The sequence below is a fragment of the Maylandia zebra genome, linkage group LG11, assembly GCF_041146795.1.
Source record: "Maylandia zebra isolate NMK-2024a linkage group LG11, Mzebra_GT3a, whole genome shotgun sequence".
Classification (NCBI taxonomy): Eukaryota; Metazoa; Chordata; class Actinopteri; order Cichliformes; family Cichlidae; genus Maylandia; species Maylandia zebra.
In genome coordinates this window covers 27037169-27053896 of record NC_135177.1, presented here as the reverse complement: position 1 = coordinate 27053896, position 16728 = coordinate 27037169, and the positions used below count along the sequence as shown (strand labels likewise).

Genomic DNA, 16728 nt, shown 5'->3' with positions numbered 1-16728 from the left:
AAAAAATAATTTACAAGTGAGATACTTCTCACCCAATCAAACAGATAATCTCCCTCCATTAAAACTGTGACTGACTTGTACCAGCCTGGAAGTTCATTATTTATAATATATGTGAATGCTGGTGATCAACTATAAATAGCCTACTCTGATGCAATTTTACATCAGGTGTATATATTCTTTTCTTTTTGCATGGCTGAATATGACAATTATATATATTTTTTCTTATTTTAGCTCGAGGCGAAATGAGTACTTTTTGAAGGGTTAGTTCAAGATGCTTTGCCAATTCCAAAGACAGCACACAGGAAACAAGAAATTGCCCTCTGAATAGGACTTTGCAACTCAACTGGAGGTTTTTGTATTCCTCCCCAACTGCTGCGCTGAAGAGAGCCCATGCAGACAAAACTGCCTTGATCACTACCCAGCAACTAACGCAGTATGATGAACTGGCTTGGGTACTCGAACCCCAGTCTGTGATGATAGAGTAAATTACTATGTCTACTGGAAGACCTCACAGAGAAATAGCATGTAACTTTTGCACTTACCTGGCAATGACAAAAAGGACACAGCTAACACCCAGGTAGGCCAGGAGGATGTAGACCCATATGTCGGGAGTCATGGGGTTCAGGAAGGAGAAGAAGCCATTGTTGGTAGTATTGGGTTTGCGATACAAAATGCTGATGCCCATGCTCATGAAAGGCTTGGAGAAGTCGATGAATTTTTCACGTACATAAGTGATGGTGAGAGGAGCGACTGCCAAGTCTGCTCTCTGTATTAGGGGAAAAAAACACAACATTTATATAGATATTTATTGACTATATCAAGTTATCAAGTTATATCAAAGTAGACACATTTTCCCAATAGATGAAATGGGGTCCCATTTATGAGGCTTTATATAGTGTCACAAGAATGACATATGACACCATACAGCGTCATGCAGTGAACAAGGCTGAACATGTCAGGATGAGGTGCATTCACCTATTATATGTGTATGACTACATATTCTGGATGTTACCATTTGTATTGACAGCCCCCACTGCTCCCCTGCACCATGGCTGGACAGGAGGTTAATGAAACCAGCTGCTTAGTTCACGCTCGAATACCTCTTTCCTCCAAGAAACGACACAGCTCACAAGGGGAGGCTTTCTTTACTTTCTACATAGTGAGCAGTGGGAGAGAACCAGAGTTTGCTCATACATCAGTTCACCGTACAGCTTTTTAAAAATAAAATTAGGTCTCGTGTTTGCTTTGTAACTTTATGCAAAACTTCAAGACCTAGTCCTATGTGAATTAAACCTGCTAAACCTACGCAAACCTAATGAAATGAAAATTACCCAAATGATTCACCCATTCGACTTCTCTGTTCTTGGAACTCATCTATTATATAGCATACTCTGTGGTATGTTTGCTGATAGTTGATACCATAAAACAACTTTTATTCCAAGTTGTCCTCTAAGGATCTTGGGGCTGTTCTCAACATGAATTACATTTTCTCTGTGTCCTAGGCAGCTCTTCTATCAGATTCGTATGATAACTACCACATCGCAGTAAATAAAGGTTCGAATGACAACATTTTCCCTTTGCATGTGGCACTGCGGATTACATACTCCTGCAGTCCACGCCATGGTAGTTAAATGCACAGTGGCGTTTTCTGAAGACACAGAAAAATGGGAAAACCAGCGCATCATGCTGTGTATCGGCTGTTTCTCTTAAACAATTCAAATTTGTAGATCACACACTGCTCCCTCTCTTCTCTACTGCCTTGAACCAACCTGCCACTCAACCGTAAAGTCAGCCAGCATGCGATTCCACAGATCCCTATGGAGGGCTAATATACATGCCGCCTGTCCTTGTTCTGCTTTGTGCTTACCAACACAAACTGGGCACAAGCAAGATAACCTGATAGTGCCCTGCTATGTGCCACATGGCTTGGTGTTATCTTGGTTTGCAGATGGTGGGCGTCGTGGTGTTCTGTACCTAACAGCCTCGAGGATTCATAAAGTTACAACCATCATGATCTACATGTTTACAGCCCACTGAATGTACACAGAACGCAGAGTGCATAACAGTCTTAGTCTGTAGCTATTTATTACCGGTATTTTGCAAATGAATAAATATAGCACACTAAAAGGTCATTAACTAGTAATAACTGAACAACCAACATTTTATTTCTTGATGAAACACTTGGATGTAGTTTTTAGTACCAAATATCTGCATTTTATAGTGGGTTATAAGGATTGCATAGGATGGACATATGTTGCTGCCATGTTGACCTTTTTTTTTTTTTTTCTTAATTACGGATGCACTGATAATTGGTTGCAGCAAACGTCCTTGTTAGCTGCCACCAGCCTATCTGCAAACAAAATGATGTTTTCTGATGGCAGTGGCTGATGTTTATCTCTTGTGTCACATCAATTTCACGCTCACTGTATTTTTAAAGATAGTGCGTAAAGCTGAATGGGTTTTAAAAAAAGTTGATTTATGTTCATCAGGAAGTTTTCTTTGTTTCCAGTGCATGGAAAAAGTGAGAAAAATAAATAGATCCATGTCTGCTTCTGGTCAAACTGTTTGTTTGGTTTTTTTTCAAACGTGACTATCAATATGGGCTCTGAATTTCACAGCTGGTGCATCTCTGCCTTTTATGAAATATTTAGAGCTGATAGAAGTGCATACTGTGTGTTGCTTCAGTAGAGTGGGTTCTAATTGCAGAAACCCCCTCCTCTGAACTATGCAATGGTTACTGAAGATAACAGGCGGCAATTTCTGATATAGGAATGCTGAGGGAAGATAACACATACGGTATGCCTAGCCACTTTTACATGCATTTAAAAAACCGCTAGTGGAAAATAAATGCACAGTGAAATACATACAAAGCACATGAGCATAGATGTACCTCTTATACTATACAATGTAGACTCGAAATATACAAAGGGTTAATTATGAGGCAGGGATGGTGTAATCAAGAAACTGTCACTTTGCATCAGCTGAAGGTTCAGAGTGTCGTGGCGTATAACTGTGATTTACTCAAGGGTGCCTTGGCAGGCGGGACATGTTTTTGCTGTTGTGGCAGCTGAACTTTTGTCCTTGCAGCTATGGGTCTGTCACTGTCACCACCATATCACGCTGCTGTCTCACATAAAAAATAAATAAATAAATACAAAACTAAAGATAAAAATAACTAGCAATCAAAATGACACCTGTCCATCTAGCATATGCTGATCATAAGATTTTTGAGGCCTTGGAAAATGTGCTATTTAACTGAAAATAGGGTAACTACTTCTTGTGCAATAAATCTAATCAACTGTGTAGCAATGTAGACAAAGAGGAAGTGGGCTGACTATAATCTTCCAGTGTATCTGTCGAAGCAAAGATTAATTGCCATGACAGAAACAAATGATGTGTTAAGGACGCCTTTAACATTTGCATCACAGCATGATTAAAGTGATCATCTATTGTGACTAAATCAAGTTTAACAAGGCCTGTTGCATCATTTAGCACCTTCTAAACAATGCCCTTTGGCACTGCAGTGAGCTTTGTGACTGCACAGAGGAAAATAAAGCGCTACATGTTACACAATGCTAAATCGTTGCACTTGGCAACACTGCAGTTTCTCATTCAAGTCTCCAATTCTGTGGCGAGTAAATCATAACTGACTTTCATTTTCATACTAAAAAATATATACGGGTTTTATTCTATTTCTGCCACATGTAGCTATCAGTGTGAAAATCTCTGTAAGCTACAGGGATGAATGAATTTAACACTAAAACTTGCATTTTGTTCACTTAAACAGACAATTGTGCAATTATGCAATGCAGTGATGATTTGAGGGTACAGTGGGCAAGCTGATAGCAATAAAAGTACAAGTCTCGTGCTTCAGGACTATTTTTATCACTCAAAACCAACTATTTTCCCTGCTTTCTACCTAAGACCCTATCTCGCTAAGCCGCAATAAACTGTTATACAGCTTATCTATCTGTATCACAAGAGGGGAAGCAATGGGGGGCTAACATAAAGTAATTATAAATACACAGAGAAAAGATAAAAAATGTCAGCTACCTTCTGTATCTCATTGTTAAGAGAGAAACAGAAGAGGTGAAAACATTCTTTGTTGTTATCTGTTTTATAGAAATATCCTCCTTCCAATGCATGTATAGAAAAACAGAAACTTTCTGCACAGCATGTCTCAGTTTGACCCAAAGCAAAGAAAAAATACAGCTGCAGTATAGTTTGAAGAAATCTGTATCCTTACAGTTCTCCCATATCATCTCAGGGTCAGATCTCTTGAGCTTGCCTTAACGTTTACGTTTCAGGTCTGCTGAATTACGATCAGCTTATCCATACCAGTGGAGTAAGGAAAGCACTAGACCACAAAATAGAACTGACTAAAAATCCACAAAAAAATCATCTTGCATCCTTGGCCATGTGATAAGAAGCAGTAAAAGCAATAACCAGCAGTATAGATTCCAATCTCCTCTTCTGCTGCTATTTACAAAAGCAATAGGTATAAAAAGGTTAAAATAGACCATATGTGTGCATCATAAGCTATAGACTAAATGGTGTTACATTGCTGTTTATGTGTGTTCAACAGCTTATGTTCATATTTAAGCTGAGTGCAAAGGTCGTAATCACCAGATGCCACAGTTTTGCACTGTTTTTTTTTTATTTTTTATTTTTTTTTATTTGGCTGGAAGCAGATGAACAGACTCTGTGGCCACCTGTGAGTCCTCACTTTGAAACCAAAGAATGCACCAATAACGTATGTGTTGTTTAATGATGGAGTCATGCATCTCCTTTTCGTGCCAGCTGTCTCTCCCTTTGGTAATCTATTTGTTCCTCTAAAGGTTATTGTTATCAACACGGATCTAGCAAAAAGCTTGGACGGAGAAATAAAGTGCTGCAGTGGGAGCCCACCTTTTCCAACCCTTTCAGCACCAAGCCATTGACTCCTGCCATACGATTCCCTGCACTAAATGCCACTTAAGCTATTACAAGTTTTCAGCTGAGTACAGCGCTGACCCGATGGGGCTGAGGACAAAGAGAGAGCACTGACAGGGACACTTATGAAATGCCAGCAGAGAATTGCCACCATCGCTTCGATGCGAAGCAGTTTCATGGCCACTGAGGCTTTGAGTTTGACATAGACAGCTACGATTGGTCGCTATCCCTCAGAAAGATGATTGCCATTGTGTTTCCCTGAATCTATGCAGCGTTACGTGCTCATCCTAGATCTGTGGTTTATCCAGCTGAACAAAATGGCCTGTCTTACTAAATGACATCAACACACTTGTAACTTTTAGGCAACCTTGACATAATTGTGCCATAAATGTAACTGACAGCTTTGTAGGCTCCTTGTGACTTGTACTCAATCATAACTATATCACTGTCCACATGGAGGACATAACCTGTAATTCAGCTCAATGGCATGCTTTTGTAAGTGCGCATGATGATGCGAAAGACTGTTTGGAGCATATAAATCAAAGTTTAAATCATTACACTTTGATAATAAAATGATTTCTTGTTAAAAACTCCCTACAAATAAAAAATAGTCTGGTTCATAACCACTATAAAATTACAAATTTGATTGTTTTTGCTTCTATTAAACACATACCTCATTTTGTCTTAAGCTTTGGAGGTTCTGGTAGGCGTATCTTTTTTTTTATTGCTTTGTTTTGTCTTTTAAAGATTACAGCTATATATCTATTATGCACATATGAGCATATAATGCTTCTGGTCAAAAAAAGACGTCAACAAGGAGTAAAACTTACATGTTCTATAAGTTCCCTAATCATGCCGTTCCACAGGCCCTTGTCATCCTGGGAGCCATATTTCCCATCAGGCACCAGACGGATCTCATACGTGAAGCCCAGGATGTTGGCCAGCTCTTTTAGCAAGTCGATGCAGAATCCTTCGAAACGGTCGTTCCCAACCAGCGCCTTGTCAGATTTCTTAAGCATGACATATGGCTCCTCCTGCTCAGACCAAAAAGATCAAATGAAAAGCAATGGTGAGGTCAGCTTTTTCAATTTGTTTCAGCACATGAACCTAATTGAAGCAAAGTGATCTGAGCTGACGAGTCGCTGTTGCATTTAACAGGCAGTGACAGCAGATTCAAGTACACAGTGTGGATATAGGCAGTGGTAAAATATGAAAGAAGGCTGAGGTTGTTCCTACATTGAAGTATTAAAGAAACGGGACCCGAGCTAAAACAAGATGGTAATGTAAAGTAAAAAATTTATATTGCAGGTATTTATATCAGCATCTAGTGATTCTTATAGTGATGGCAATGCACACAGAAGGAATATTTATATTACCAATGAGCTTAGTTAGTGTTCAAATAGCTAAACCTACTGTCTCCCACTCACTGACCTATATAGCTGGTGCACCGTTTATTTTATGGTCAGGTAGCTGACACTCTTTACTGGCCTGTAATATCCTGCCCGGATGCTCATAATTTAAGCTGTATAAAAGCTTGATTAGGAACAGAATGCAGCAGTGTAATGGAACATAGCCACTGTGTTGCCTTCATCAGTTGTCACCAACCTCCAAGGGAGAGCAACTGAGCTGATGCCTGCAGTGACAATGACTAACGCAGAACCGCTCATAAATGATTTATTTAGTGCCTGTTACCATTTCTCTGCCAGATAGACGAGCATATCTCACTGTGCATTTCAAAACATGTTGGTGTGTTTATGCAAAAGCTGTAATACAATTTACTGCCTCCAATAGCAAGATGTATAATTTACAAACTGAGCTCAGACGTAGGGTAATTGATTCTCTATCGAAGGTGACCCCTTTCTTTATATTTTTTCCCTCAGCTGTAGCTGGTAGAGCACTAAAGAAAATGATGTAGTCAAGAAGGGGGAGGGAAAAAAAAGTCACAGTACTCTTTTAGTCCCCCAGAAAGTTATTTTAGGAGAAAATGAGGGGTGGGAAAAATAAAAAATAAAAATTTACACTTATAATTCTGTTCAGTTGTCTGTAAAAGAAGGTGTAAAGCAACCCGAGTATCAAGCAGGCAATAATTTATTTTACGCATCCTAGTTAAACTTACATGCCCATAAAAGTGTTCAGTAAATGCTCAAGATCTTTGTTTGTCTACAAAATATGAAGCTACTTGGACATTACAATCGGGATGACCTTTTAAATAAATAATAAGTTATGAATACTTGATGACAATGCATTCTGAGAGCAAGTGCTTAGCAGCAAACTTTGCTCAAGTTGTCCAATTAACTTGATCAAAAAGTTTGCATGTTAAGGGAGAAAGTCATTACCATCTGTTTCTAGCCTTCCAATTCTTGCTATTCCCCAAGGTTTTAACTCAAAGCAAAGTGTTTATACCAGTTCTATGCTCACAATCGCAGCATGGGCGTGCATAACAGAAAGGGAAGGAAGGTGGGCCTGCGCAGAGACATTACAGGCAATGGAGTGCAAACAATTAATGTAAGGGGAAAAACACATTAAGTGCCTTAATCTCTTCTACGAAGTTATCACTATAAAGCTGTCAGACGTCTTCTCCATGCTTCACTGGAATCAGTTTGATGCAATGCCATTACACTAAGACGTGAGATTGATATTAAAGCTGGAGCTCTCTTCGGCATTTTGAAAATAGTCAGTTTTATGATCTTAAACAAATGATATCCAAAGAAAAAGCAAATTAAGGAAAATGTTGGAAAATGTTAGAAATACTCTTTAAGAAGAAAATGAAGTGCAGATAAAAAATCCAAAATCTACACCACTCTCACAGAAATGAGTCTGTAACTACTAGTGCTAGTATATTTTAGTATAGCACTAAAATCCTTGTTTCATGTCTCCTGTATAAGACAGTATTAACATAGATGCCACCTGATAGGCATTAATTATATCCCACCTTGACCTCACTTCTCATAATTATAGCTTTGTAGTCCAATATAGGCTTAATAACAGTGTTTATCATTGTAGCTTGTGTAGCTGTCCCAAAGGGGTGTACAGGCGAACATCTGGGCAAGCACCTTCCTGATAGCTATACAAAGACCCCAACAGCCAGTGACAGTGTTAAGTACATACCACTGGGAATCTACAATACTGTACAAATGAAGGTAATGTGGATCTGGCGGAGGGCTTGCCAAGTTCTTTCTATCTGAACATGTAATTAATGCATTCTCAGGAATAGTTTATTGTAGCACTGACTCTTTTGTTTCCTTTTTTTTCTTTGCCCCAGGGCTTCTCAAAACTGACAGGTCTGTGTTGTGTAGTTGCTTTTGCTATAAAAAAAAAAATCTACTATCATATCTATGATTTGTGTCAGTATTTGTGTTATTTTTAGAATTGTCAGTACAACATATTACTGTATCTAGCAGCCACTTCTCTTCCTTATAGTGCAGTATATTCAGTATAAAGCACGCCTGAAGAATTCTAGTCTGCAGTGAACCAAACAGAATGAAAAGAAGTAAATATATGGCAAGGCTTGGATTGCAATGTGTTATCTATAAGACGGACAACTGGGAAGGTATGAAGGGTATGGCATATTTTACGCCAGGCTAACACAGGTGACCTACCAGGATGGTGGTGATGACAAGGGAGCGGTTAGCCAGAGAATCCGTGATGTTCATCCCTTTTCGCTTCGGCACTTCTGTGATGTTAAGACCTCCAGACGCACTCCACTTCCCCACCTGTGCAAAAGGAAAAGTGTGTAGCTAAGTGTTCTTTTTCTGTTGATCAGCAATGACCTTAGCAGACTCTGCCGGCAACCATCTCCCACATTAGTGCCAGGCTGAACACATCTCTGGCAGCATTAGATGATTGGCTGAGTCACCTTTTATCAGCAGGCCAGTATATTTTGGGGAGTAGGGGGTTAGTTAAGCATTAAGCATTATGGGTAAATCAAAGAAACTGGAACAATGAACTGCAATGCGATAAGTCAGATAAATGAAATCACATCAAAACATTTTTGTATAAATGTAGAATCTATGTAATATGAACATGTGTACAGAAACGACTGTGTATTAAACCAATAGAAATATTGAATATTTCAAATATTACAACAAGCTCACAGTAAATTTAAATGAAGTTGGAGAATGGGGATGCCATTAGGACTGCATTGTGAAAGTAATTTTGCTGTACAGCCTCATATAAGCCAAGAGATTTGAACAAATAAAAGGAGTTATACATGCATGAAGCCCTGAAGCAAAAAAACTCTGCATATTGTAGAGACACTCTCTGGAACATATCATTAGCACAAATAGTCCTGTGGCTGTCGGTAACAATCTCTGTTTGCAAATCGAGCTCTCCACCAAACCCTCCTCCCATTCTTCCCTCTTTCTCTATTACTAGAGACAGCGCTTTTAATATTCACTGGGATTTGTGCTTGAGGTGGATCCATTTAAAAACTTGCTCCCCACCCCCACCCCAGAAAAAAAGCATGAAAAATGTTTGTTAATGTCCTCCCTGCCTAATCCAGATAAAGGCATATGCTCTAATTTGAAAAGCACATTAGTTACAGCTTGTCACACAACCAAACAGGACTCCAGGAGAGAGGTTTAAAAATATCTGAATGCTTTCCGCTTTGCAAAATTCTTTCTAATTGTACCCAATTACAATTAGCTCATGATTAGCAAAAGACTGGATTCAAAAGTTATTTACTCATGCATCCACACGGAGAGCATTACATTTATTTCACCCTCCTGAGCATGCCAGTGTTGAGTGAAAGTGGTAGTCTGAGAACCTGTTCATAATTCCAGCGTGAGCTCAAACTTAGGCTAATATTCAATTACAATGGATTAGTTGAGAAAAAAGTCCACATCTTAATAGGCTCAAACAGTCAAAGCCGATTCCACGGATATACAAGGGGAAAAAAAAAATTCCAGCAATCTGCAGCATGCTGCCGGATCAACCCTAGCATGCATTAGAGTGGGATTTGTCAGATGCACAATGAGAATGCACTAATATGGCATCAAATACTTTTAGGAGATGACTGCGCTTCAACTTAATTGACCACATGCAGGACAAGATGCCAATAAAAGAGGGAAGAAGAATCATTTCAAAGCTGCAGTATTACAAGCTTCATTCTGGAACAGAGGAGTTACAAGCTGAAAAGCCCCTGCTATTATATATTCTTGAGCCTTTAGGGAGTACTTGAAGAAGTCATAATGGGACTTATCCCTATTTGATGTATTCATAATGTATGAAAGCCTTTTAGTAGAGAATAGCTGTTGTAATCCAGAGGCCTTCCAGTATAATAAAATAAGTTCTACAGTAGGAACCTTTTAGTCCCCCACACCCCCTTTTTGTGTGAAACATGTTTATACAGCTCATTAACACCAAACAGCATTTTGGGCATCACCTCAAATTATCATTAAGAGAGGCAGCAATTAACACCCTAATGTGTACCCTAATCCAATTTGCTTTATGATCCACTAACTTATGCTTATGTTGAAACAGCCAATTTGCTTCCTTGTTAGGAGGTAAATGATATTGCCAAGTGTGCGTGTATTCAACATTAAAAAAATCAGAAATATGCATATATATATATATATTTTTTAATGAGCAATTTTATATATTCTTTTGATGAAAATTCTACATTTTATATACTCCTTGCCGTGAAACATTGCTGTATGTTTCACCTCATCTAACAAGGATTTACATTAAACAATAGTTACCTTTTCAAGTCCATCCTCCTTTAGACTGATGATGTCCAGGTCAAAGTCTGTACGTAGACCAGTTGTTTTGTTGAAGGACAGTCGACCCGTCAAACCATCCCAGTGGGACTGAAAGACAAAATATCTACATATTTTACCCAGCATGAGCTCAAACTACCCATGTTTCCAGAATTTAGTGCTACTGCATACCTACTTTCTGACACCTATATACAGTACACATCTACCCATATACCTGTATATAATATTTTGATTGTACCGCTCCTACATGTTTCAAAAACTAGAAGGTGCAAGGTACGTCAACAACAGTAAGAAACAACAAACCGGAGAAAGATGTTTAAGTCCTATCAACAGAACACACTACAACATACTTTGACGTTCACGGAAAGCAAATTCACACCCACGCAGACATGAACCAAAAGTACAAACACAAATCACACAGGCTGCATTTTCTTTTTTAATTACATTTTACATTTCACTGCCTCCAACGCATTTTCCCTTCAGACTATGGAGTTAATTAACAACCGTCTCCCTTTGCTTGATTCCCCATGAGGGGAAAAACATACAACTGCCCCCTATTATGATTCCCTGATACCTGCCACCTCCACAGACGTGTGCACAGGCAAATACATGCAGGCCCGTACTAAATACACGAACATACCTCAGACCATTGCAGCAATCATAAAAAACTCAGGAAGTAACTCTACTCATTTTATTTTTGTCTCTTTTAGTTTTATGGTTGCGATTGCACCCCAGTGTGTACACCACAGCATTGTAAGGTTTTTTTTAAAGGGTCTTTGTACATGGTAATGAATCTTTACATATCATAAACACTTTTCTGATGTTTAAAATCTAAACTGTGACAACACTACAGGCTATAGCTGTCCAACCACCATGTAGCTTGCCAGAACGTGAGAATATTGAGGCTTCAAGGAAAAATTTGTGGCACTCTGCTTTTCCAAACACTGTCATACCTCATTCCCACTGGCCTATTGCCATATAGGTGGGTGGTATGTTCAAGCAGCTCTAATTCAGAGAGTGACATAAATGCGTCAGCCATATCACATCGAAAGGGCGAAGTCGACCTTCAGAATATGTCACACTCCTGTCTTGAAGTAAGTGTAAATTAGGCCTGAGTTTAAGCTTTCATAACCTAAGACTTACGATGTTTGCATAAGAACAATCATGTAATAATATTGAATTTACTTTAATCCTTTCAAGATGGCTAACACTGGCATTTTTTTAAACTAAATACTGCAGACACACACAGACACCAGACGTTTGTAAGATATAGGGTGTGCAGACTTTGCAGGCAAAGAGAATTGTGTCTATTACTGCATCTCAAACAGCAGCGGGATTTTATAGCTCCTGTTCCAGTTGGCAACGTGTAGCCAAAAACTAACAGAATATATATCACATTTCAGTGCATAGTATATGTAGTAAATTCCTAGTGTTGTTAAATGATTAAAAACAGCAACATTGTGAGTAAAAGGTAATAATACAGTACTGTTAATCAATAAAAAACTTTTAATTAATTAATTAAAAAACTTTAATTAAAACTAATTAGCTTTAATTAAAACTGCTTAATATACAGTTACACCGTTTTATGTATGTTTCACTCATCAGTTTACCCATCTTCACCCGTCTTCCTTTGTTCTATGAATCAAATGATCCAATTTCTAATTACAGAGTCGTCTAAAATGAAATGAACTGAACTCAGATATCTGTGAAAATAAAATACTGCAAATACAGTCTTAGTGTGCTTTATAATTTCAGGTCTCTTCAAGTGTACTGCTGGGAAGTCCAAGACACATAAGCACATGCACTGCTATCCCTGCCACTAAGAAAAAGGCATCTCCAGGCAACTCAAAAATCATACCACCTTATATTTTCACTTGAAACAAAAAAAAGTGTTTCCTGTTCAGCAAAGTCAGATGATGATTTGGCTATAACACTGTATTTGAATGCTTACTGGGAGTCTACTACCATTTATAGAAAGACCAGACCAGAATTTGTTCTTTCAAGTATGCCATCTGTTGGTGAAGCAAAGTCTTGGAGGAGCTACAAGTCGTGGCCATTTAAAACCTCCCACACACCCCCACTTTCTTTCTGAAAGCAATGCATTAGGGCAAAGAAAGGTTATACTTATTTTCCTTTGGAGCCCCAATTCCACTTGTGCTTATCACTGAACAAGGCTGCAAGCCAGATGATGTTTTCTCTGCACTTAATTTTCCTGGTAATCTAGACTAGAAAGGGAGTGGCAACTGATACTCTGTATTTGGGGTTGTCCTGCCCAACAAATGGACCACACAAGGATCTATACACGTCTACTCTTCCCTCTCTTTGCAGCTTGGTTGCAGATACAGATCAGTGGACATACATTAATGAGAGAGACTGTTTACTCGTTGCTCCCTTGCTGCTTTTATTAAAGGCAAAGTGGAGTAAGTGAAACAGCATGACACAGGGAACATGTTTTTTTTTGTTTTTTGGGGGGGAACACGTGAAGGTGACCATCCACAATGACAGCTCTATTGTGATTTTGTCCTACCTATTTTCAGCGTTGGGTTTAACAAATTTCAAAGAAACATAATGTACGTCCTCATTTTATGTCGCTGTGTAGGACTGTAACTTGAGGATTATATCATTAACTGGCAGTTATGTTCATTTCAAGTCAGTATACAGAGTAATATGACTGTAATATAACGAGTAGTGTATTGAATTACTTTCTCTGAGGAGTAATTAAGTAGCATACTGCATTTTTTTTAGGAAAAGTAATTACGTAACAGTAGGGCTGTGCGATATGACCAAAATCTCATATCCCGATATAAGAATTCTATTGTCCCATAACATTATAAATCACACAGATGTAACATTTTCTGTAAATTCTGCGAATCTCGGGCAGCTCGTCTTGCGTGAAGTGTTTCCAGCTGCGCGTCATGTAGCTGGAGTCCAGTGTTTTAACAGATGCATGAAACTATACATTTTTAGACATAAGTTGTAACGGCCGCCGTTTTCTTTGTGAGTATTCATTACACGGCGTGCTGCGGGGAAAAGCCTGTTCTAACGTTTGAGTCTAAAGTTTATTTTTTAGCACCTGGTGGCTCTTTTTATTCTCATCCGTAAATAATCTGCTCTTTCACGTGATTCAGTTTATTTTGAAAAGTCTCAACAGGATCTTGAGCTTTATTGTGAAAGGTTTATGTGGAACATAAACAAGCGGACACGCGGTGCTGTTACCATCGTTGTTGCTAACCACAATGCATAAAACAGGCGCTTTTCCGTCCGTAGTGTGGTTATATTAAATATAAGAGAAAGAGAGAACTTTAAGAAATTAATATAGCCACTACAGTGACCATCAAAACGATGAAAAAATATTGTCGTAAATAGTTTATTTTGCAACACCACGAAACAAACGATAGCGTAAAATGAAACGATCGACGTTTTTATATCGTCATCTGATATATATCGTTATATCGAACAGCATTACGTAACAGAATACTTTTCTTGTATAAAAGAGTGAATGGGTATCAGGTCAGTTATTATAATGTACATAGAAAATTTCCTCTCCGTTATCATAGTGGTGTTTGAGATTCCTACAAGAAAAGTGACCAAAGCTGACCACAGGACTAGTCACAAACTGGTCACAAATATTGACCATATATCAAACACCACCAACACATCCATTTTGCCAAATAACCAAAAAAGGCTTCCCACAGTTGTAGAATCTTCTTTAGAAAGTAAAGCCTGTGTACAGTCATTCAAATTTGCTTTAACTGGAGTTATTTTCTTAAGTGAGAAAAATGTAACTTGACATTTTCAACTCTTCCCCACCACACACGACCACACCCGTGAAAAACACAGATACAAATGATTCTGTTGTTTGTACAAATGAAGATACAAATAGTAGCATCTCTGCACACCCTTAATCTCTCACTTTGCACAGACTCGTCTTTGAATTCTGAGGCACTGTCAGGGCCTCATGTTAGATGAAATAAGAGACGATTACACAAGTTGTGTTTTCAAAAGGTTACAGTACATGCTTTCTGGAAAATAGGTTATGAATACAGGGAATTTATAAAGCTGACAACAATGCTGCTTTGATGTGTCTATCAAGTCTTGGTTCACTTTGTATGTGGATAAGATTGATTTTGCTGGGTAAATATCCAAGTCCCACACGACTACATGGCTCTCACTCTGCTCACCGTAGTCCTTTTCACCACTCAGTCACTATGTTTCTATATAAACACTTATATCAAATATCAACAGGCCAATGCCCCATCACCTCTTTGATGAAACTCATGAAGCGGCCTCCAAATCTCCAGGGTTTGTGGCGGTGGCACTGCAGTGAGTTTACGGTCATCTGAGGAGCGTGCTGGTATGAGACGGAAACAATGTGGACTGCATCATAGGTCAGAGCTGCATCTGTCTGGAATAAGGGGTGAACATTGTTTCAGCTAAAGACTCTACAAAGACATAAACAGTTGAGTCACCGTTAGTCTTACTACTAATTATTATTATTTTCACATCAATTATACACTAACTAATAATTCAACCTTCAACCTTGATTTGCTTGCCTTATTTATACTACTGATGAGAACAGTAAAAAATAAACATGGTCTCCGTTTCCTTTATGTGTGTGTGTGGCTGGTGCACTCACGCTGTAAGCATCCTGCTCCACTCTACCCCAAAAGAGCTTTATTAAGATTACATCTCTATTGTTTTCCTAAAAATATACTATGTATCAAGGTACAATGTCCCAATAACTAAACTGAACAAGAGTGATGAATACATCTCAAAGGATAATTGGTTCTTATTATATACACATAATTTTGGATAGCCATGTGTAAGATGAATTTCTTTGTCTTTTTTTCAGTCATTGCTGAAGCCTAGCAGTAAAGCACAAGACCAAAATAAAGAGCTTACTGCAGAGATAATTCCTGAGGTAAAGAGTAATTTCGTACCAAACCACACAAGATTAAAGATTTTTAAGACTGACTTCAAAAGTATATACCACATACCGTCATGATGCCCTCCAGCAGGCCTGAATCGGGTTTAGGTGGTATCTGCTTTTCCATTGACCATTTCTCTGCAATGGAAGCAACTTGAGGGTTTTCCACATTGAGGATGCGGAAACCAGTCATGTTGACGCCACAGAAGCGATAGGGCTCAAGGTCGATGGCCATCAGGTCCTTTTGAGGGACAGAAGTAATGAAGAGTGGATTCTTAATTAGTACCACTGAGCGTCTTTAAGTATTTATTCAATCCCACACATAAAGATAATGTCACAGCAGCTGATTAAAGCGATAACTTTATTAAGGTGAAATAAAGTAGGATTTAAGTATGGCATGGAAAGTGGTATTTGTATCATAAGGCAAACCTCAAAAGACCTAAATAGCTTTTGTTGCTGGATAATCCTTTTAAAGCCAGCCTGTTAACTGTTTTTGTTTGTTTGTTTTGTTGCTTTAGTTCCTACAAAATGATGAACCAAGTGCACAAGCTAAAAGCTCAGGATGTATTTTGCTTTTTTATGTGAATAGATCTCTATAGGTACTTTTGTAATTTGGCAAGACTCTAATTATTGCTTGTGGCTCAGAAAGAATTAAAGAACAAGGAAAGGAAAAAAAATGAATATTAATAATTCAACACTTGCATTCCCTTGGTACCTTATAAGCAAAAAGCAATTCAATTTGAGCCACTGCAATTTCTGGGGAAGCCATTGTAGCTGAAGTGTGAAGTCACATGTTGACACATGTCGTGTCAGAATGGGCCAGGGGGCTTGGAAAAGACATTTGGATGAACATAGATATTTCATTAGCACCCTGTGGGGTTAGTGCTGGGAGAACAAGAGCGTGTAAGACACTTACTAAAAAACGGTCGTTGCTCTGAATCACTGAAATATTTCTCATCTTTTCCCCCCCTTCCCACTAGAAAGCAGTACAGCAATAAAGTACAGCAGATCAGGTTTAAGGTTTTTTAGCTTTGAATCTATGTATCCAAAAATACTGGGATAGAAAATTTAGTATAATACGTCTTTATTTTTAACAATGACAACAAACGCTGAGATTTTATTGTTGCCCTCATTTTGATTTTGCTACAAGCA

General features: G+C 38.5%; 1 protein-coding gene across 1 annotated transcript in view; it reads right to left on the bottom strand.

Annotated features, from left to right (window-relative positions):
- grik3 (glutamate ionotropic receptor kainate type subunit 3) overlaps positions 1–16728 on the bottom strand; it is a 94681-nt gene that overhangs the window by 14097 nt on the left and 63856 nt on the right. Inside the window, exons 6-11 of the mRNA XM_076890129.1 lie at positions 15647–15817; positions 14911–15054; positions 10632–10739; positions 8532–8645; positions 5763–5966; positions 543–766 (exon numbers count right to left, since the gene is read on the bottom strand). Of these exons, the coding sequence (XP_076746244.1) occupies positions 543–766; positions 5763–5966; positions 8532–8645; positions 10632–10739; positions 14911–15054; positions 15647–15817 (965 nt within the window). The remainder of the gene's footprint in view (positions 1–542; positions 767–5762; positions 5967–8531; positions 8646–10631; positions 10740–14910; positions 15055–15646; positions 15818–16728) is intronic.